Raw genomic sequence first — 23208 nt, forward strand, 5'->3', positions numbered from 1 at the left:
CGCACTAGCCGCACTCCGAACCCCTTCTCCTGCAGTGCCTCCGCAATCTTGTCATTGGGCGTGTCGGCTGGGAGTCCTCTTATCGCCACCTTAGTGGGCAGTTCGGAGGCCAGACTATAAAAGTACCAACTTATTGTTGGGTCCTTTTCGCTGGCCTCTATTAAATACCTTTGGACGGCACGGAATTCTTCGTCCGTCCTAGGCAGGAATCTGACCCCCGTGCCGTAGGGTCTTGCGTTGGGTGCCTCCCCCAGTACGCGCCTGAGCTGGTCGAAGTGGCGCGTCCAGTTAGGGAGGCGTTCTGCCACTATGGGGGGGTATTTTCCTCGCCCTGTGGCGGGTTCTATGCCTGTATCGGCGACCTTGCTCTGTGAGGGCATTTGCGGGGCTGGAGCCGTGGTGGCGGGGGTCGGGGTGGCGGGGCCTGCCACTACTGCCGCAAAGGACGGCGGGGTTCGTCGTCGCGGCGAGGGGACGGGGGGAGCATCGGCTCGGGCGATTGTGGCACCGGTTCGAGTGCCGCATATGACGTGGCGTCATACTCGCCCCTATCTAGCGTATAGGAGCGAGGTAGCGGCGAGGGCACACGCGAGGGTGCTGGCGAAGGCTCAGGCGAGGTCGCAGGCGACGCATGTACGTCGCCGTACAAACGCCTGTCTTCCTCTTCCTCCTCGCTCCCGCTATCCGGCGGGGGGGAGGGTGAGCGCGGAGGGGGTGAGGGCTTTCGCCGCACGGTACCCGACTGGGACGGTAGGGGTTGGTAGCCCTTGTCCACGAGCCGGATTCTCGGCGTCGGCGGCGCCTTCACTAGGTCGAGGTCGCGGGGGGGGGACTCCTCTACGTCCCTCCGTTTGTCGCCTCTAGCGGGCGAGGTCGGCGACGGCGGTGCGCGTCTTTAGATGGGCCAGGTTGCGCGCATCTTTCCCCTCTGCCTGGTTCCCGGTCGGCGGCATCATTGCCGCTTCCCGCGAGGGCAGAGGGGGTGCCCTTGGATGCCGGGCGAGCGTGGAAGGTCCCCAGCTCAGTGGCGGGGACCAGCTTGGTCGGGTTCCTTAAATCCCGACGCACAACAGTTCGGGGAGCTCCCCTGTCAGGAGGTTTCCTGGGGGCTTTGCCCCTTTGCGACATTACGACACGAAAGGGTGATGTACTAGGAAAGGGGACTGGAGGGGTGGGAGAGGGTGGTGTGGGGGCTGGAACCCCACGACGAACCTACCGAAAGGTAGGGAATTCCGCCCTGAAAGGGCAGGTGATCGCACTGTAAGACAGTCGCAAGTGGATTGCAGCAACGAATTTGCGTCAGCAAATTCGGTCTACAATCCTAGCGCGTTCTCTCACTAAACAAAGTACACTTTGTGTAGTTGGATTACGCACTGTATCGCTCTCAACAATTTGCGCAAGTGGGCACCAGTTGCGGGGCTCACTCTGGAGACTCGACGGCGAACCGGAGTCTCACAGAGGATCACACGACCAACGGTAAACTCAACAAGCAACAAACTGGAAAGCGAGCCAATTTTTCATATTTATTATCGGGTCGTCCGCTGATCCTTTATATGGACCGCTGGGTACGGGCCCCGAGCTTACGCTCTTTACCCGGGCATACTGCTGGGGTATACCACCCCAGCGTCGTTCGTTTACCGGCCGGCCTGCCGGCCGGCCGGAAGCCGGCTGCTTCCCAGCAGCCGGCTGAGGGAGTCGTGTAAGAGGACTCTATAAGTCGCTCGCCGAGCCGGCTTAACGCCGCCACGTCACGTAAATGACGTGATCACTCGGTGGAGAGTAAGTCGCGCGGGAGCGCGCGAGTGGCGTCCGGTGGGCGCGCGTGGAGAGGGGCGAGGTCGCGCAGGTGCGCTTCGCGCCCGCTGTCCGCGCGCGAGAACATCGCGCGCGTCAACCGGACGACGAACTGCTCCACCGATGGGACCTTGAGGTCGCGGGCGATCACGTCATTACGGACGTACCGTCCGGCATTTGTGCACAGACGGAGGGCGGCGTTCTGTTGGACCTGCAGTCTCCGCCGCTGTGAGGCCGAGCACAGTGCGTACCATGCGGGGGCGGCATATGTGAGCCGCGAACGAATGTAGGTCTTATAAATGCCTACTTTCGTCCGCAGCTGCAGCCTGGATTGCAAGACCGGTCGCAGCATAGCGCGCGCAGCCTTGGCTTGGGTAACAGCCCGGTCCACCTGCGGCGTCATACGCAGCGACCGGTCGATTTCCACCCCTAGGTAACGCACTGTGCGCTCCCACTGGATGGGCTGGCCTCTCAGTAAGAGGGGCGGCGGGCATTTGCACCCGGGGCGGGTAAGCAGCGCCACCGTTTTACCCACGTTAACGGTGGTACGCCACTTATCCAGCCACTCGGGGAGCAGGTCCAACAGCCGCTGCATTTTGCGAGCGGCTGCGTAGGCTCGGCGAGACGACGTAAGAAAGGCACTGTCGTCGGCGAAAAGAGCGAGGACGACATCCCTCTCTCCCTCTCGGAGCTCATCCCTCAAGGTGGGGATGTCGTCTGTGTACGTCGCGTAGAGCGCTGGCGAAATGCAGCTGCCCTGCGGGACTCCGGCGGCAATTGGGCGTGTGGTAGAATCACAGTTCTCGACCGAAACATAGAAGCTCCGGCCCGAGAGGAACGAGTCCACTACTCGCACGTATGCTGACGGCGTGTTGGTGTCGAGCAACTTCGACACCAAACCGTCGTGCCACACACGGTCGAACGCCTTCTCTATATCGAGAAATACGCCGACCGTGTAGTGGCCGCGGTTGTGCTCGACAGCCATATGGTGGAGCACGCGCGTCAGCTGCAAAGTCGTCGAGTGTCCGCCTCTGAAACCGAACTGCTCGTCGCGAGGCGACAGAGTCGGTCTCAGGCGGCGGAGCAGGAGGCGCTCGAACGACTTTGCTACGTGCGAGAGCAGAGTGATGGGCCGGTAGCTTGCCGGCAGGCGCTTGTCCTTGCCGGGTTTCGGGAGGACTATGACTCTACCCAACTTCCAGTTGGTAGGGAAGTGGCCGGTCCGGAGTATGCCGTTGTAGAGCCTCGCTAGACACGCTAGGGCTCTACGGGGCAGCTGTGCGAGCGCTGCGGTGCTGATCCCGTCCGCTCCGGGCGCTTTGCGCTTCGGCAGGCGGCTGACGAGCCGCCTTACCTCGCCGGGCGAAACGAAGCTCACTTCGTTTACGTCCGGCGACGGAGCGGTACGGAAATCGCATACGCGACGTACGACTCGCTCGTGGTGCTCGACGACAGTGCTGGGTGCGTCGGCGGCGATTGGATTGGCCGTGAATTGCCCCTCCAAGTGCTGTGCCAGGATTTCTGCCCGGTCTTGGGCTGCGTAACGACGTCTGCCCGTCTCGTCAAGCAACGGGCAGACGGGGGGTCGTGCATTGGTGAGCTGTCGATTGAGTTTGTGCAGGTCGGTATCGTGTTCGCCGGCCCGGGATATGACACCCTCCCAGGCGGCTCCACGCCAATCCCGCACTCCCTCCGACAGCTCTGCAGCCAGGCAGTTGAGCTCACGCTTGACCCGCGGGCAGCGGGTTCGGGCCCATAGGCGACGGAGGTTCTTTTTCCGGGCGAGTTTTTCGCGCAGATGGTGTGGCAATTCCTCTCGACGGCGAGAAGCCACGTTTATTGTGGTAGTTGCCGCCTCTACGGCGGTGCGAATTCGCTCCGTTAGGAGTGTAGAGGCGGCTTCGACACCCGCTGGCGATGATAGTTCGCCGTCGAGGTGTAGATGCTCCAATTCTGCGCGAAAAACACGCCAATCCATCCGCCGCCTCGACGGTCTCGTCGGTGTGGTGGTGGTGGAGAGGTCAAGCGTGGCTAGAACTGGGAGGTGCTGCGTGTCAAGGTCGTACAGCACCTCCAGTAAGACCGGGCAAGGCACAGCCTGCACTAGGGCAATGTCCAGAACGTCTGGGCTATGTGTGGGATTTGAGGGTACGTGGGTTGGGTGCGCTGGGCCCAACACCTCGTACCCGTGGATCTGCGAATCCTGGAGGAGTCTTCGACCTATCGGCGAGCACAGACGGGAACCTCAAGCCGTGTGCTTCGCGTTTAGGTCGCCCATAAGCAGGGTGGGACTCCTCCCATCCAGAACGTTCCGGACATCGGAGGGGCTGAATTCCAGTCCCGGGGGACGGTAAGCTGCCAGGACCTTCAGTTCCGCGCCGTCGACGTTGATGCTGACTCCTATGGAGCGCATGACGCGGAACTCGGGGCGCTCTAACTCCACGTGGACTACGTCCCGACGGACTAGTACCGCCGTACCGCGGTACGCAATGCCCGCCGGTGACGTTTCGTCGCGTCTATACACGTGGTAGTTAGGCACCCTCAACGTCTCCTTTTCTGTGAGCTTCTTTTCACCCAGGAGTATGATGTGCACATCCTGGGTGCGAGCTAGGAGACGGAGGTCCTGGACTTTATCCTTTATTCCCCCGGGGTTCCAGTACACAATGCGCAGGCTAGTACACGCCATTTGTGTACTGTTGGATTTTGGCCAATCCATTTAATGCCGCCGACTTTGTGTCCGCGCCGGCCGCGAGCGTAGTTAGCAGCTCCGTCAACAGGCTAATAAGCATGTTCAGTGCTCTGTCGACGGGCGCTTGTGTGAAGGGCGCGGGCGCGGCGTGTGCCGAACGCGGCGCGGGGTATGCGGTGTATGTGGGAGGCGCGGGAGGTGCGCGTCTTACGTCCGCCAAAAGCGGCTTGAATGCCACTCTCGGCACAGTGTGTGCCGGTGGCGCCGCCTGGCGGCGACGTGGCGCTGCACGCGGGCCCTGATTTGGGACGGCATGCATGGGAAGGGTGGGGGGTGCGTTGTACGCAAATATTGGGGTGGGATCAGGTAGGAAGGGGATTGGGGTTGATGCCGTCACGGGGTCATCTCCGCGCCTCTTCTTGCCGCGTCTTCGGCGGCGGCGCTTTTTAGTTACACCGTCGTCGGCGCCTCGTTGCGTCGGTTCGTTAGCCGGCGCCATTAGGTTGGCGCCAGCGGTTTCCTCGACCGTTATTACGGGAGGGGGAGCCTGGGCGACGTATGTACGAGGCGCCGCGGTGGGATTGTTGCGCCGCCGTTGCTGCGCCGTGGGCGCCGTCGACGTCGCAGTGGGGACGGGGGGACGGGGTTTGATTCCCCTCTGCCGGGCCTCTCTTTTATAAACCGGGCACTTCCGGTCGTTGGCGGTGTGTGGCTTTGCGCAATTGGCACAGGTCGGCTTTTGGTCACGCGGCCTGTCGCAGTTCGCCGCCGGGTGCTCCCCACCACAGCGAACGCATTTTACAGGCCGGTGACAGTTGGCCGATGCATGGCCGAATGCCTGGCATCTGTGGCATTGTGGCAGCACCGATGCCGGCTTCCACGCCTCAACCACGACGCCCCGCATGTACAGGAGCTCATCAGTCGCGTACAAGCGTGTGAGCTCGTCCCTGTCCATGGGGTCGAGTTGGGCGTGGAAAATGCAGCCGGGGCGGCCGCGACGCGCGGGTATGCCCCGCACTAGCCGCACTCCGAACCCCTTCTCCTGCAGTGCCTCCACTATCCTCTCATTGGGAGTGTCGGCGGGGAGGCCCCGTATCGCCACCTTGGTGGGCAGTTCGGAGGCCAGACTATAAAAGTACCAACTTATTGTTGGGTCCTTTTCGCTGGCCTCTATCAAATACCTTTGGACGGCACGGAATTCTTCGTCCGTCCTAGGCAGGAATCTAACCCCAGTGCCGTAGGGTCTTGCGTTGGGTGCCTCCCCCAGTACGCGCCTGAGCTGGTCGAAGTGGCGCGTCCAGTTAGGGAGACGTTCTACCACTATTGGGGGGTATTTGCCTCGCCCTGTGGCGGGTTCTACGCCCGTGTCGGCGATCTTACCCTGTGAGGGCATTTGCGGGGCTGGAGCCGTGGTGGCGGGGGTTGGGGTGGCGGGGCCTGCCACTACTGCCGCAAAGGACGGCGGGGTTCGTCGTCGCGGCGAGGGGACGGGGGGGAGCATCGGCTCGGGCGATTGTGGCACCGATTCGAGTGCCGCATATGACGTGGCGTCATACTCGCCCCTATCTAGCGTATAGGAGCGAGGTAGCGGCGAGGGCACACGCGAGGGTGCTGGCGAAGGCTCAGGCGAGGTCGCAGGCGACGTATGTACGTCGCCGTAAAAACGCCTGTCTTCCCCTTCCTCCTCGCTCCCGCTATCCGGCGGGGGGGAGGGTGAGCGCGGAGGGGGTGAGGGCTTTCGCCGCACGGTACCCGACTGGGACGGTAGGGGTTGGTAGCCCTTGTCCACAAGCCGGATTCTCGGCGTCGGCGGCACCTTCACTAGGTCAAGGTCGCGGGGGGGGGACTCCTCTACGTCCCTCCGTTTGTCGCCTCTAGCGGGCGAGGTCGGCGACGGCGGTGCGCGTCTTTTAGACGGGCCGGGTTGTGCGCATCTTTCCCCTCTGCCTGGTTCCCGGTCGGCGGCATCATTGCCGCTTCCCGCGAGGGCAGAGGGGGTGCCCTTGGATGCCGGGCGAGCGTGGAAGGTCCCCAGCTCAGTGGCGGGGACCAGCTTGGTCGGGTTCCTTAAATCCCGACGCACAACAGTTCGGGGAGCTCCCCTGTCAGGAGGTTTCCTGGGGGCTTTGCCCCTTTGCGACATCACGACACGAAAGGGTGATGTACTAGGAAAGGGGACTGGAGGGGTGGAAGAGGGTGGTGTGGGGGCTGGAACCCCACGACGAACCTACCGAAAAGTAGGAAATTCCGCCCTGAAAGGGCAGGAGATCGCACTGTAAGACAGTCGCAAGTGGATTGCAGCGACGAATTTGCACCAACAAATTCGGTCTGCAATCCTAGCGCGTTCTCTTGCTAAACAAAGTACACTTTGTGTAGTTGGATTACGCACTGTATCGCTCTCAACAATTTGCGCAAGTGGGCACCAGTTGCGGGGCTCACTCTGGAGACTCGACGGCGAACCGGAATCTCACAGAGGATCACACGACCAACGGTAAACTCAGCAAGCAACAAATTGGAAAGCGACAATTTTTCATACAAATTTCGTTGGTTACGTATTCCGGAGGCAATACCTTATCGCGAGCTCCGTGTTTTTAGCTCGATTCTAAAGTTAATTTTCATTATGACTTTTGGAGTTTTTCGATGTTATTACCTCTGTAACACGTTTTCCCCCTTATAATTCTTATTTACATGTGAACTTCGCATAATTCCCTATCTAAAAAGTACACATACATAATCATTACAATAGTATTTCTTATAAATACAAGGTAAATTATCTCTAACTTACATCGATTTTCACATTTAACAATAGTGAAATACTACAACTATAACAGGAACATTACTTATATCTAGTTCGTTATAGTTATTTTAACATATAGCTTATATTTACATAACTGAATACGGTTTACATACATTATTGCTCGTTTTTTCATATATCATACTGTTTGTATCATTTTCATTATTTTAAACTTATCTATATGATATTACGCGTTGTATTTTAATTTTACATCATTATTGATCTTATTCTACGTTATTTCACGCTGTCCTCTACATGCACAAACTACGTAAAAAATGTTATTTTGGTGTATGTATCGTATTTATATTCATGCATGTAGTAAAAACGGTTATTTCAATATTACAAACAGACACTCCAATTATATTTATTTGCATAGATATATAGATTTCAGGCTACTAGACACATATTATAACTACCTTATAGACTAATATACATATGAATGAATATTATAAAACTAAGATATAGAAATATTGAAATTGTCTGTATGCTCATGGTTCTGACGACGGCAATCTGCCACGGTAGCTCCAATATACCACACCCTTCTATTCAGCCAGTAGTCCTCCTTCATAGAGTTGGTTGGTTGTGGTTGGTCTACCCGTCGCAGCTGTATGTACATATATCTAAACATATATAACTCAAAGGTGACTGACGTAGTGATCTATCAACGCACAGCCCAAACCACTGAACGGATCGGGCTGAAATTTGGCATGCAGGTAGATGTTATGACGTAGGCATCCGCTAAGAAAGGATTTTGATTAATTCTACCCCCAAGGGGATAATATAGGTGATGAAAATTTGTATGAAACTTTGTCAATTTTAAGCCGATCGTGCTGAGAGATTTGCATGCATAAAGCTACTATAACGTAGGCATCCCCTAAGAAAGGATTTTGATAAATTCCACCACTAAGGGCATAAATTAACGCGAGCGAAGCCGCGGGCAAAAGCTAGTTATACATATAAATCTTCCCCTTGAATGCCTCTATTTATTACTAAAACTGCGTAGTTTAATGTTCTGTGGTTATAGAAATATGTACGTTTTGAGCGATCCCTATATTTAATATGTATTGTATTGTTACAGTTCGACGAGTTCGTGCGATCACTTCAGGTGGACCCACAGTCGCCGCTGTTCAGGCTCGTCACAGACGGACAGACACCACTCAGGTACCTACATTCCGCTAAAATTGTTATTCTCTTATCTCTTACGATTATTCTATAAATCAGAGCCTTATATTATACTTCGTCTGCGCCTTATTTTCACAACTTTTGCAATATTTTTCATTGTAGCGCCTCTCCTATAGGTCGTAGCGTAATGTTATATAGCTTGAAGCCAGTTCGAACCAGTAGTTCATGATATTAGCGCGTTCAAACAAACAAACTCCTCAGCTTTGTAATATTAGTAAAGATATTAAAACTTTATAAATTCTAAGACACATCCTATTGACCTCTGTTCGGTCGTGTTTTATTCAACACCCAGGATAGAAATAGAAAACTAAAAATATTACATACATTTACATTTATTTACATGAATATTGTTGCAGCCAGTTTTGTTATCTGTCGATCGGAATAAATCGGAATCGTAAAAAACGGATGTAATCGGTATTCCAACATCCGGTACTGCAATTAGCAATTATATTGACCATAAATGTACGTATAAATAGCTGCTATAGATATAATACTAGTAAATAGTAATTATGTAGCTCCCCTCTGTTGGAACCACTGTCCCTTTCTACTGCAGCAATTACCTCCGTTTTTAACGTGAGTTTTTTTATTATTTTATAATTATCCCTATTCCTTACTAGTAGTATTATAAATGCGAAAGTAACTCTGTCTGTCTCGCTTTCACGCCAAAACAACTGAACCGATTTAAATGGAATTTGGTACAGAGATAGTCTAGACCATGCGAAAGGACATCGGCTACTTTTTAATGCGAAAAAAAAGTTGCAAGGGGTTGAAAGGGAAGATGAAAGGTTGTTTGGAAATATCGTCATTTTTAAAGTTACATTTTGAAACTTATTTTCTGTTGGCTGTTGATTAAATGAAAATAAATATGACAATCAAACTTTGTATTGACTTACAATGTTTTTTTCACATTAAACAGTAGCCTGTGTCAAATTTCATTTAAATTTTTTTGTAGTTTTGGCGTGAAATCGCGGCAGACAGACAGACAAAGTTACTTTCGTATATATGTAAATATATAAAATACAGCTAATAATGAAAGATAGGTAGATTTTTAGAGTATTTTAGGTTTATTAGAAAAATATATTAATTTCAAATCGAATGTAATTTATCTATAAATAGCTATCCGTCGCGGCTTCGTACGTGTGTACATGTATTATACATGTAAACCTGCCACTTGGATCACTCTTATTTTCTCTTATTTATTTTCCAAAATAAAACATAGATGCATATTACTCGCTGATAGGGTAATAATTTTATAAACGAAATAATTATTAAAATCAGTTATCATTTTAAAAACAAAAATATCAACTCTATTCTAATTCTACCTTATAATTATTTCACTAAATTTCTATCACAGAACACACTATCTATTTCTAAGTACATTAAAATACGTTGCGTAGATTAGAAGTAAGCGAACAGACACCGGAAGCGACTTTATTCTGTAATGTTACTAACAAACAAATCAAATGAAACTCAATATAGCTTTATGTTTTTTTTTTAAATACATTGTATCTATAATGTATTTCTCCACACAATTCAAGACCATACATAATTGAGGGCTACTAAATATTAATACGGTTGACAACAATGCTATTTCCCGCTCTTCAGGGGCAGTTCAAAGTTCGACGAACACAATTTCTGATATACATGTACATACATATATATGTAGCGTCGTTTGTTATTTTTGTGGTTTCGTAATTCATTATAATAATAAATTAACCTTTATCTAGTATCACTGGCTGTGTGTGAAAGACCTTCGTTTTTTATAATGCGTATAACATATGGAATTAATCCTGACTTCCTTACTAATATTATAAATGCGAAAGTAACTCTGTCTGTTTCGCTTTCACGCCAAAGCTACTGAACCGATATAAATGAAATTTGGTACACAGATAGTCTGGTCACTGAGAAAGGACATAGGCTACTTTTTAAAGCAAAAAAAATGTTGTAAGTGGTTGAAAGAGGAGGTGTAAGTTTGTACGGAAATATCGTCATTTTTAAAGCTAAAAACTTGAAACTTATTTTTTAGGCTGTTGTTTAAATGTAAATAAATGTGACGTTCAAAGTTTGTAAAAATATTATTACCCTTAAGGGGGAAAAGAAAATTTTTGAAGCTAAAACGATGAATCTATTTTCTTTGCCTTTTTTGGGCTGGAGTATTGAATATTTTTTATTTATTTGGTCAAGGTCACTATAACACGCGGACGAAGTCGCGGGCATACTTAGTCTATCTATACATTGAATATTTACGGTATCGACTTGTTGCCATGGAAGGTTTGCTCACCGTACGAAAATCGTCCTACAAGTACGAGATTGTTGACCTTCGGTACAAGGACATTACCATCCTAGTACTAGTGGGTACGAGATTTAGATGTACGTAAATCGGTCAAAATAAGATTGTTGCTGACGTGCTGGCCACATAGTGTTGTCGTCAGTCACAATATTGACTCGACACTAAGGTTCTATATACTAAAATATATAATACAATACAATATAGTAAAAAATACAATTTAAATATGAGATATAACACTTTATATATGGCCAGTACGTAGGCAACATATAGTTTACTCTACTTAACTGCTTCTAAGGATTCATTTACTTATTGAAAGCACTTTATTATTTAATTAGTATCTTTGACTATAAATTAATAAGTTTCTACAGCCTTTGTCTCATAAAATTCTATTGCCAATGTTTTTCGTTTCGACTTACGACAGTGTAAATATAGATTAAGATGCATGAGATGTATCATGGGCCCTAACTTGTTTTTTTTTTCGGACTACTCTAATGCTGTTGGCCGCAGCTGGGCTTTACAGCTTCACCGGACGTTAGGGGCGAGTGCAGATGGCACTCCAAACCCGCGGAAGGACTTATGGAGCGGCTGTAGGCCAACTCCTGCCTGACGGATACGACTTTAGTCTGAGGGCACCACGAGGGGTTCGAACCTCGGCTCAGGCCGTCGTAATTTCGATCCCCGTTTGAATTGGACGGGGGATCGATCGGAGGGGAAATAACTTGAGTGAAAATATAGGATAAGATGCATGAGTGGTATCACGGGCTTTAACTTAGGTGAAAATATTATAAATCTTGTATACAGAGTCATAATAAAGGTATCGTAGTATTTCATATTCAAACCTGAGAGAGAATCTCTGTCATTTGTAAGTATTCAACCATCTGCGAAGTACTTACGTACATGTTCATTATAAATGTCAATATGCAAATTTAGCATACAAAATACTAGATATACAAACACCAATTAGAGTCTACAGAAGAAAAAAGATAAACTGACGAACATGAATATGTTTGTGGAGGTAGTAGCTACTCGTGTATTATTTACGTAATTTTTTCTGGTCGATTACGCACTAGAGATGCAAACCGGGTCCGGCCATACGGGGCTCGGTGACCGGACTCAACCAGGCCGGGCCGGGCGGACCTGGCCGGATTCAAAAACATACCGAACTGCAATCTCTACTACGCACTGGTGTTGTTAAAAAAATACGCATTTTAAGTAAAAACACAACCGTTGTACAGGGGTGAAACAGAGACTAAATATTTTTAAATTCTCGCGTTTACTATAAATTATTAATATAAATTAATTAATAACCCTGTACAATGAATACTGTGTCATCTAGTCCCACGGTAAGCAGAGCTTGTGTTATGGGTACTAGACAACTGATATAAATACTTAGACTTGTTTTTTCGTAAATATAATACATACATATTACACATAGAAAACAACTAGGCCGATACAAACAATCATACTCATGAATACAAATGTTTGCACCGTGCGAGATATCAAACCCGCGACCATCTGAAGTAAAGCGGTAAACCACCTAGGCCGTCAATTGTTTATATGCACTTATAACGTATATTAATTCAGGAATATTATATTTACAGACAATGTCTTCACCCGGAGGCGTGCAGTAAGGACATCAATTTGCCGGTATACTACGCGCGCTTCCACGATCTGCGTAAGGAGTATGTGCGAGCATACACACTGCGCGCAGTCACACCCCCACGGGCGCAGGCGCCGCCACCACCCCCGCCCCCGGACCACCCCGGCTCATTAACGGATATGTTAAATTGTATCCTTTTATCAAATATATATTTAAACAGTTTAATATTTAACACGTTGAAGATCGCATTGAAAAATCTTATATCTCACATAGGGGCCATCATTTTTTATTATTAATGAAGTGTATTCTTTTTTAAATATGTTTTTAGTGTACAGTAATTTGAGGTAGACATTACCCACGGGTGATCACCCGGTCCCAATGTGTAAATTTACTTTCGTTGCGGAGTGACCCACCGGTGGGCATGCGGTCTCTAATAACCCGTTAGATGTTGATGAAACTTTACAGTAATATAAAGAAACTTGACAGCTTGGGCATCATAATAACACATAGTCTATATTTTATATTGAAATTCAATGCGAGTGAAACCGCGGGCACAGCTAACTTATAAAATATGAATATCCAATCAACAGAGTGCCAAATAAGTATTTAGGTATAAGAGACATGGATCGCCTGTTCCATTCCAATGGGGATCGAATATACGACAATCTGAGCAGAAGTTTGAACTCCTTTTTTATCGTGTGGATAAATATAGTTAAGAAAAAACCCACTACTAAATATTTGCTATTTCAGCTTTAGCTTAGATATATTACAATCTTTCTTTTCAAGTAGATAATGTTTATTTTATTATAAATTAAAAATAGTCTACTGTAAACGAGCTTCTCCTATACTGTAACTAAGTTTATACACTGCTATTGTCATCTTTTTTTATAGAACAAAATGTCGAATTATTAATTTAATTTGTACACTCCAGATTTGCATTTAATTATTTGCCATCAATTGTCACAAGAATAAATAATATATATTGTATTAACAAATAGAACAATACCTTCATAAATAATAATGGGATGATGTTTCGTAATGTTTTGTAATTATTAATCGTTAATAATAATTTTACAAAAAACAAGTATTTATATTAGTTTTGAATAGTCTGAATTACTTCGTAACAATGGTGCTGCTATATTTTAACGATCCATTAATTTTTATGCCCATTGTTTATTAAATAGGATTGCTCCAAAGAATCACAACTCAATTATATGCAACAAATGCAAATGAGACACTTTGGTTAGTTGAGAAAGAGTGTTTAAAATCGAGGTTCTGGAGATCAGGATCGTATGTATGTTTGTACTTATTGAATGAAATACAGTTTTGAAGTTACAACCTTATTTGATCTAAGTGGATAAAAATAATTACATATGTCTATAAGGTACGACAAAAACATATTAAGTGCGCGTTTTAAAATTTACATGAAAAAATACAGCGCCATCTAATTGTAGTATGAAACAATATTAACTCGAATAAGAGAGTTTCTATCCACGTCTTTTTAATCCACTGAGGTCTATAAATTATTGTAAAAATGCTAATTAGGTAGCTAAAGACCCATTTCTGGCAATCCATGTCAGTCGACCCCTGCGCAATCCTCCTAGAAACTGACATGCTTAATTATTTCCTTGTGTATTCGCCATAATGAGCTGAGGGACCTGAACTTTTGTCTGACTTAAACCACATCAAACAATCCTCATATGGATGCACCATTCAATAAAATTCTGCCTTATTTCAGCAAAAGCCTTATACAAAATAATTATATTGTTTTTAATAATATACATAGTTTTAAATGATTTAAAATTAATAACTTTTAAATATCGATTTAAAAGTTAAAAAATCAAAGTTAGAAAATCAAATCTTGCGTTTTCATAGTATCGACTATGAAAACGCAAGATTTGATTTTCTATTCCTAATTAAGAAACTTAAAATTCACATATAAAATTTTATCACCTCTAGACATCTACATGATCAGCAAGTAAGTTGGGCCGAAATTTTATTTAAAAAATAATGAGGACTCTTCAAAAATTGCACCCGCACATAGTAAGAGCCCGACGCTATTTAGTTTGAAAATCGTACAACTCGAAATAACTTAGAGCTAATAAAACTATAAGTTATTTAACATTATATACATATGGCAAACCTCAGCACAACAAAAATCTGCAGATTTTGCCAAACTGAAGAGGAAACGCCACTCCACATCCTATATGGTTGTAGACCATCCATGCATAAACGAAATATCTCCTTTAGAAAGTTTACACTCATTCCTGAGTAGATAAAAACCATCGCCCCTAAGAATATCCTTCAATTCTTATCCTTGACGGGTCTAACTTTAATCTCACACAGATCTCACAATAGATCTATGCAGGTCGCAGTGTTACACCTCCATACACATGACAATAGCCCAAACTACCCAATAAAAATAAAAAAATAATTACATTCATTATTGTTTAGAATATGCATCCTAACTACATTTTATTCAGATTTAGGTATAACACCGTACAGCGGTGAGAATTTCTACGCGGCAGAAGTGAAAGACATGGCCAGTATCATACAAAGGATATACACAGATGGTAAGCATGTTTATTTAATCATCATCTTTGATGGCTACGGTGGTCCAGCAGTTTAGCACACCGCAATGGTCGCGGGTTCGATTCCTCGCACGTTGCAAGCATTTGTATTCATGATTGTATTGATTGTTTGTATCGGTCTGGATCTTTTCTATGTATTATAATGTATGTATTTACTATGTTATTTACCGAAAAAAAATTTATATATCCTATAACACAAGTTCTGCTTACCGATGGCGTTGTGCTAATTGTCCAGGGTTATTTTTTTTATTTATTATATATAAATAAAATACTATACTTATTACATAGTATAAAATAAAATCGCTTTCGCTATCCGTTCGCTTAGATCTTTTAATCTACGCAACAGATTTTAATTCAGTTTATAGCATTAGATTGAGCGATTCAACAGAAAGGTTTTTATGTATAATATACACCTGTGCGAAACCGGGGCGGGTTTGCTAGCTAGCTAGTTTTAAAAACATTACTGAAACTGTGTTTTTTGGGTGTTATCAATTCATTGCACGGCTTTCAATCAATTTGATTTAATCAAATGATTGGGTCACGATTAAAATACCTATTCTTGGCGTTCTTGACAACTTACCGAAGCTAGACTGTAAAATATCGTTGACGTCTACCACCACCCTTAGTCTTGCTTATTATTTATTTTATATAACACTAATCGCACGCCCTACACTTTTTTTTGCTTGTATAATTTACGTTTTAAACAGTGAAAGAATTTCTCAATTCAGTGCAATAGTTCCAGAGTATACTTCCCTTATCTATATTAATAACATTTTTATAGATATAAATCTGTTCAATTAAAAACATTTTTTTTTCAGGTTTCCGGTTAGAGTTACCAGAAAATGTGGACTTAGTTTTAGAAACTGGAATTTGGTGAGTAGACATTTTTTTATATTTATACCTAACATACCTAGTATATTGACATAATTAAACCGTTCATTCTAAATATGCAATTTTGAAAAAAATTTGCAATGGACTTAAAAAAGGTCTTGGATTAAAACTTCCTCTTGGACGCCTGTTCAAAATGTAACGGCAACAAAACAACTACAGGCTCATTAAGTATGAAGCTTTGTCACCTCAAGTCATTAAGAGTTTATGGTTATAAAATTTAAAAATGTTTGTACATTTTTGTGTTGATTATAGTACAAAATTATACAGTTTAAGTTATAGGTTAGACACATACTTTAAAGTTTTAAACATTATATGAAAGATTAATAAAGAAAATCATTAAAAGTTTCGAAGAAAATCAACATGAGGTCTTTATTAGATAAATTTACAAAAAAATACACTTTACAACACTTTCTTTTGTGAAAAAAAACGCTACCAATCGCAATGATATTGGACCATGACGCATATGTAACGTTGAGTATATAGATTAAAAAATAAAGATTTAAATCTAAATTAACAAAGATAATGTAATATGATGTCGACCATTTTTCTATAAAAACTCATTGGTCAAACACCAGGAACGAAAGCAAAAAGTAATATTATAGAAACATGCATATAATTTTAAAATAACCTGCATGTTATAAAAACAAGAACTTAGCAAACTCAAGGCGAGGCACTCCAAACATACGAGTAAGGAGAAATTTAACGCGTCACTCGACACCACGGTCTTTGCTCAAATGCTGACAAACAAAACAGTCCCCTGTACCAATAAACTTTTGTAGATTGAGTGTATCGCATTGTACTACATTGATTAACAATTATAGGTGGAAATTTTACGATAATCTTTATTTAAATGAACTTAATACACCATAGACTACTAGATGACCCGCGCAACTTGAACTGCCTCAATATTCCTGCGTTTTTGGAACGATTTTCATTGCAGCTCCGTTTGTAGGAGACATTAAAAGAAATTTTATAATCAGATAAGTAATACCGCACATTATCTTGACCGTCACTACAGTTATGAACTTAATCTCTTTATAAAATTTGCGAAAATTGAATAGTGATGTTTAGTGTCTATTAACATCATATATTCGATATGTAGAGCCAAGTAGAATGACGAGAAATTTGGCTGGTGCTCTTTTCAAGCAAATTTTGTACTATAAGACCCCGCTTAATGTTGTTTCGGTTTAGCGCGCCTTTATTTCAACCCGGGGATTGATCATAACGGATAAACGTCGAGGAAATAGTTGAAGAAACAGCAGCTAGTCTCTCTAATAAGGAATTAACTGAGCAAGAAGAAAACAAAAATATTGATAGTAATGAAAATATTGATAGGAACGCTGTTCCGTTTAACGCTGGAACTTATTGGAACGTACCCCCCGCATTAAGTAGGGTCTTACTGTACATATTTAAAATTTTGTGTGAATACAAACAACATCTTAAGAGCAAACTTAGTTATTTATTTATTTAAACTTTATTGCATTTGTACAATAGGCGGGCTTAATGCTATTAGCATTCTCTACCAGCCAACCTTAATATTTATTCAAATATATTTGCGAATAAATTTTGAAATATCATATGTTAGAAAGAAATTTTATTGTATAATAATATTTCTTGATTACAGCTCAATATTCCTGTTAAAATTGACTTGAAATTTGTAACCAACGAGTAATTGTGTTAATTCCTATATGGTACAAACTGATAATATGTACAAATCAATAATTGATTGGACGATCCCATCTACTTCCAACTATATACCTTCATTTTAATCTTACAGATAGGTATGTACCTATGATTACAGCTAAAAGCGTTTTGAAAAGTAAAACAAATCAATTTGCTTATAAGCAGTAGATATTTCAAATAGATATTTGATTTATAAATTCTGCGATAAGATATGTAATAAATTGGGTAATCATAATCCAAATATCCGTAATCTGATAGTAATTTGTTACTGTCACTCGGATAAAGTGGGTCTATTTATATATAATGTGTTAATTTATATAAGTTCAACAATTAATTTATTAGTCACACCATACACTGACGTGTATCATATTGTTTATGTCCTATAAGATCTACTACATTCATAGATTTTTTTTGTTCGTAAACCACTTGCAGATTATGCAATAGTTGTTAAAAAATGATTCCGGATTACAGTTTTTTTTTGCAAAACTGACCTTTATCCAGATCATCATGTGACGATTGTGGTATCTCTCGAATGGTAAATATTTTTATCGAACTATTCTAATGCTGTTGGCTGCAGCTGGACTTTATGGTACAGTTTCACCGAACGATAGGGGACGGGTGAAGATGGCACTCCAAACCCGCAAAAGGACTTATTGAGCGGCTCAAGGCTAACTCCCGGCTGACGGATACGACTTTAGTCTGAGGGTATCGTGAAGGGTTCTAGCCTCGGCGGTGTTTAAATTGGACTGAGGATCGATCGTAGGGACGCTGCTAATGACAACCTTCCCAGCCCAAAACCCTCAATAACAAAACTATCGCCTACAACATATATATCTACATAAGGGGTGCCACGGACATCATGTTATTATGTGACGCCCTTTAGGCGTTGCTATTTCGGTGGAGTATGATGCCGTACTTACATACTCTGGAATTTCAGTCATATATTACATTTCAACCCAAACACAGCTCACAAAGAAACTGCTTTGAGCCTGCCTGAAATGGATAAAGACAAAGATAACCATATAGAACCCATATAGGCTTGGTTGTACCTAGTCTACCTCTGGTAAAAGTTTCTAGTTAATCAACTCAGTTTCTAGCAATTCTTACTTTTTTAGCAGGTCTACAGACAGATAACCTTTCTTTCCTTAGAAATGTCTTTCATCTTAATAAAATTATTGCACTATTCGCAAATCGGCGAATCTCATCAGTCAGAGCACTACGAGGGTAATATGAAATATGACCTGCGTAACGTAATTTGACCCCCCGGATATATTTGTTGTTTTTTTCTACATTATCCGATTATAGAAAGGTAATTATAGGAAGATAACGCGAAGTAATCTGTGAAGGCTTTTGCGTGGACTTCTCTACTGATAACATAAAATGCAATTATCTGGTAATTTAATTTTTATTTGTGTAGCAATATGATTGGTTTTTCTTTGGTTTATAATTTGTAATAGTATTGATAGATTGAATTGATTTGTCAGTCACCTCAGTCTTTAACGTCACTGCATTAATGTGATGCCAAATTCAATCTGCGGTAAAGAAATTTTCTAAATTGTTTTTACAATAGGAAAATCCAAGATTTTGAGACGACTTACAATGTACATTAAATGATAGCAGATTTTATAATATCTTCCCAAAATGTACAATCTTTATAAGATTGTATAATTATAGTGGCACTTAATGGATTTATATTATTAGTGAAATGGAATTCCTCAAAATAACACCTAATTCGATTAAATATAATTGTAGTGGCTTTTTCAATGACATCTAAAACGAATATTAATATTTTATAGGCACTTTATTAACATGTTCTTACAGTTTACGGGCTCATATCTAAATGGTAGAAATTTTATGGTCTAAATTTTTTTGTAAAACACACAATAGATAGAAGTAATGACTCTTTTAATTATTAAGTTATCTCAAAGTGACGAAATAAATAATTTTACTATTGGCCGTACGTTTTCTAAAATATCCCTATTCACGTGATTGTGATGATGATTCAAGAATGTTTCTTCAAGAATGTTGATGAATCAACTAATGGGTTAATGTCATATTTTGATATTAAATAGTATTGTAAAATGATTCATTCTTCTGAATCTGTACATTGTTAACTTGAAATACCTACGTGTATTGTCGAATTCATACGATATGACGTGGAGTATCATTTAACTAAAGATTAACAGTATGAGGGATTAGTATGAAAAGAGTGTAAATTCAAGTGTGACGATGGATAGAGGTTAATGGCAGATAAAGTCATTACGCAGACCCAAAATAATGGAACAAGGCAAAGCCGATGACACCATGTTTGGATTCCTGTTTTCAATAAGGATATATTTTCGATATATATGTTGGTACTTGGTTTTGTATTTACTAAAAACGTAGTACAACAATTAAAGACTTTTTATTTTTTAATGATGATAATGATGCACCAGTCTGCGGTAACTGCTTACCCTAGAATGATAAGAGGAGCATGAGGTCAGGTTAGTCCATCTTGGCAAATGACAATTTACCACGATGGTTTCCAGGGGGATCTGCGTGGAGGTCAACCTGACATGGTATATTGCTAACAATTAGCCGTTATTACTAACAATGCTCTTTCTCCCATTAAAAAGGCAGAAATAATGCAATTAGAAGAAGAAATGTATTATTTGCATAACAACAACTTAACAGTAACTTATCAAAGTTCGATAGTACAGGGTAATATAGACTCGGGCGTGCAAACGTACAACGTGCGACTCAAGACTCCGCGCTGACACTTTGCTACCAACAAACGGTCGCGACGGACGTGTACCGGACTGGATACGAACGAAAATAAAACCTTATCTTGTGTTGGAACGTCTTGGTTGTGTTATAAAAATCGTGCACCCGCGATAACACTTGAAACGGGCTAGTGTTGGTTTAGTGATACGCTTTCGGGACCCCGCTTTATCACCACTCGGCAGCAACTTAAGATAACGAGGTGAGTGGGCGCTGATAGCTTTTGATAATTAGTTTAACTTGTTCTATACATGTCCCACCGGAAAATTACAGCCTATGTGTCTACTGGTACATACACAGTCTTTGTAATTTTCCTGTAATCCCCATTTTACTGAGGTACACTTTGGTCAAAGTCCTCTACGTGGGCACTTTTGTCTCCCCATCAAAAGGCTTGCTTTGAAAATAACCCTTGATAATTAACACGGCGCCATCTAAACCCACTGTAAGCAGAACTTGTGTAATGGGTCTAGACCGCTGAGATAAATACTTTGATTGTTTTTTGTAAATACATTACAATACAATTTTTGTAAATGCATAATCTACATAGAAAACACCCATATCGATACAATTTAATTAATTATACTCGTGAATACAAATGTTTGCACCGTGCGAGGAATCGAAGAGTCTGTTACAAAGAAATCAAAAAATGTATAATATTATTAGCTCAATCAAATCACAATATTTTGACAAATCATCGTATGTATCAAAAATTCATACAGATTTATAGCAGTATGAAAATATATTCTTATAGAAACAAAAAATGTCATATAGTTGGGATCCCTGGATATGATAGCTGATAGAAAAGTGATAGCCTATAAAAAGAATATAGTTGGGATTCCTACATATGGCAGACAAGTTACAGGGTACGACAAGTTAACAACTTGGTTCTCAGAAACAGCATCAGTGGAAGAGAGGAGGACAAGAGCATCATGTGACTACGTGACGCTGTGACTACTTCCTATATACCATTTTTTCCCTGCATTAATGGACGAACGAGCAAAGACTAACTAAAATACGTCATTTATCTATTTCACTCTGGACAGACAAACTTTATTGCATTTTTTGTCATAACCCGTTTCAGGCATAGATAGGCTTATTTTTCCAATATTACAAAGTTTACAATTACTCTCCAGTCCCGTAACATTCGAGACGGGGCTTTTATCTGATTAAATCCATACAACTAAGTCCTTATTTAATTTTTATGTAATATATAATTATCAACTACACTGTGGAATTGTCTTCCAGTAATGATATTTCCGAACCGATACGATATACCTTCAAGAAAAGAGCTCATCCCTTCTAAAAAGGCCGGCAACGCATTTGCAATTCCCTTGGTATTGAGGGTGCTTCTGGGCAATGGTAATCACTTACCACCTTTTGTCTATGCCTATGCTATAAAATATATATATATATATATATATATATATATAACAAAAATCATACATGTACCTGTAACATAGAAAATATCACTAATGTTAAATTAAATGTAAATTACATCTACTAAACAGAAAGAAAAATATTTTTTCTTTCTTACTAAACATATTTAAATATAAGTATTTACATCAGTTGTCTAGTCTACCCATAACACAAGCTTTGCTTAACTTAGGACTGTGTGAGTTGTCCAGGGTTATTGTTATTTTATATGACATTGTTAAAATATACTCAGTTGTAACATTAAGCACATGGTGGTATACACCATCACTCAAGCACCTAATAAATTACATCATAAAATAACACAAACAAACGTACAAGAAAAGAAAATATATATGTGCCTGATGAAATACACGGTAAAGAAAACAACAACAATATATAACTCTTCATATAAGTAGGCACTTGAAGACAAAATTCATTTTGTTTCCCACGAAAACTTTCTTATAAAAACATGTGGCATGTCAATATTTCACGCTGATTGAACATTCACAATATAATATTAACGACCTCGGTGGTGTAGCGGTTTACACCGCCTTATTTTCAATGGTCGCGGCTTCGATCCTTGCACAATACAAATATTTGTATTAATGATTAAGATTGTTTGTACATTTAAGTATTTTTATCAATTGTTTAGTACGCGTAACACAAGCTTAGTTTGGGACTAGATGGCGCTATATGAATTGTCTAAAGATAATATTATTTACGATTACTAGTAAGCTTGTATATCCCTTATTTTAAAAATAATTGATTCTCAAATACTCATATCCCTTATTTACCCTATTCTAATTATAAAAAATAACCTATTTCCTTTGCCACAGTCCATTCTATTCCAATACCAAAATCCATCTCCGCACCAATCTATATCTGTACCAAAAATCAACAATAATAATTCACGGATTGGGCGTGAAAAGATAACTAACTTTCGTCATGCTAGACTTGATTATGAAACGCGGTTGCAATCATTTCTCATTCGAAAAACATTGACTTATTCAGTTTTGAAGAGAACCATTGCATAGGACATTCGGGCCGCTGTGTAATGTGGACATTGACAAGGTGGACATAGAAATAAATTTAAACTAATCTAAGTGCATATTATTGTTTCACTTCAAATTTGAACTTTATAAGTGTTTTAAATAAAATATAAACTCATCTAAGACCATATTTGTGTAACTTGAAATGAAGATAGTTTAGAAAAATATAAATAAACCTAATTCCATATTATGTTATAAACTTATGAACTATGTTAGTAAAGTACAATATATGTCCCTGTTATTTTAATTTATGTATATTTCCACGTCCAGCAGCATTGAGTCCGCAACAGTACAATGGTTATTGTTTCAATCCAAAATTGAACTTTGTAAGTCGTTTAAAAAATGAACATAAACAAGATCGCAATGCATATTGTTGTCTCTTGAAATTTGTACTTATGCACAACTAACGACTCGAGTAAGACCGAATTTCAATGCTCGATACTTATTTGATAACGTCGGCGCCTGAGGTCGG

The 23208-nt window shown here is 42.1% G+C and overlaps 2 protein-coding genes across 2 annotated transcripts in view; one reads left to right on the top strand and one right to left on the bottom strand.

The window, feature by feature from the left end:
- Positions 1 to 430: 430 nt before the first annotated feature.
- Positions 431 to 1128, bottom strand: LOC131852832 (uncharacterized). The gene is made up of 2 exons (XM_059203566.1): positions 882 to 1128; positions 431 to 837 (listed from the first exon to the last, which is right to left on the bottom strand). The coding sequence occupies exons 1-2, from the start codon at positions 1126 to 1128 to the stop codon at positions 431 to 433; spliced, it is 654 nt and encodes a 217-aa protein (XP_059059549.1).
- Positions 1129 to 7767: 6639 nt separating this feature from the next.
- Positions 7768 to 23208, top strand: part of LOC131852833 (RNA-binding protein fusilli-like) — a 37051-nt gene continuing 21610 nt past the window's right edge. Inside the window, exons 1-5 of the mRNA XM_059203567.1 lie at positions 7768 to 7848; positions 8302 to 8438; positions 12351 to 12538; positions 14833 to 14922; positions 15759 to 15813. Coding sequence (XP_059059550.1) covers positions 7768 to 7848; positions 8302 to 8438; positions 12351 to 12538; positions 14833 to 14922; positions 15759 to 15813 — 551 coding nt within the window. The remainder of the gene's footprint in view (positions 7849 to 8301; positions 8439 to 12350; positions 12539 to 14832; positions 14923 to 15758; positions 15814 to 23208) is intronic.

Source organism: Achroia grisella, unplaced genomic scaffold (genome assembly GCF_030625045.1).
Source record: "Achroia grisella isolate CSIRO2021 unplaced genomic scaffold, CSIRO_AGI_Agris_v1 utg8648, whole genome shotgun sequence".
Lineage (NCBI taxonomy): Eukaryota > Metazoa > Arthropoda > Insecta > Lepidoptera > Pyralidae > Achroia > Achroia grisella.

Excerpts from the sequence above, each read along its gene's own strand:
- LOC131852832 (XM_059203566.1), bottom strand. The coding sequence starts at position 1,128 with ATGTCGCAAAGGGGCAAAGCCCCCAGGAAACCTCCTGACAGGGGAGCT. Across the intron at positions 838-881 it reads ATCTAAAGACGCGCACCGCC|AGGAGTCCCCCCCCCGCGAC; the intron begins GTCGCCGACCTC and ends GGAGGGACGTAG.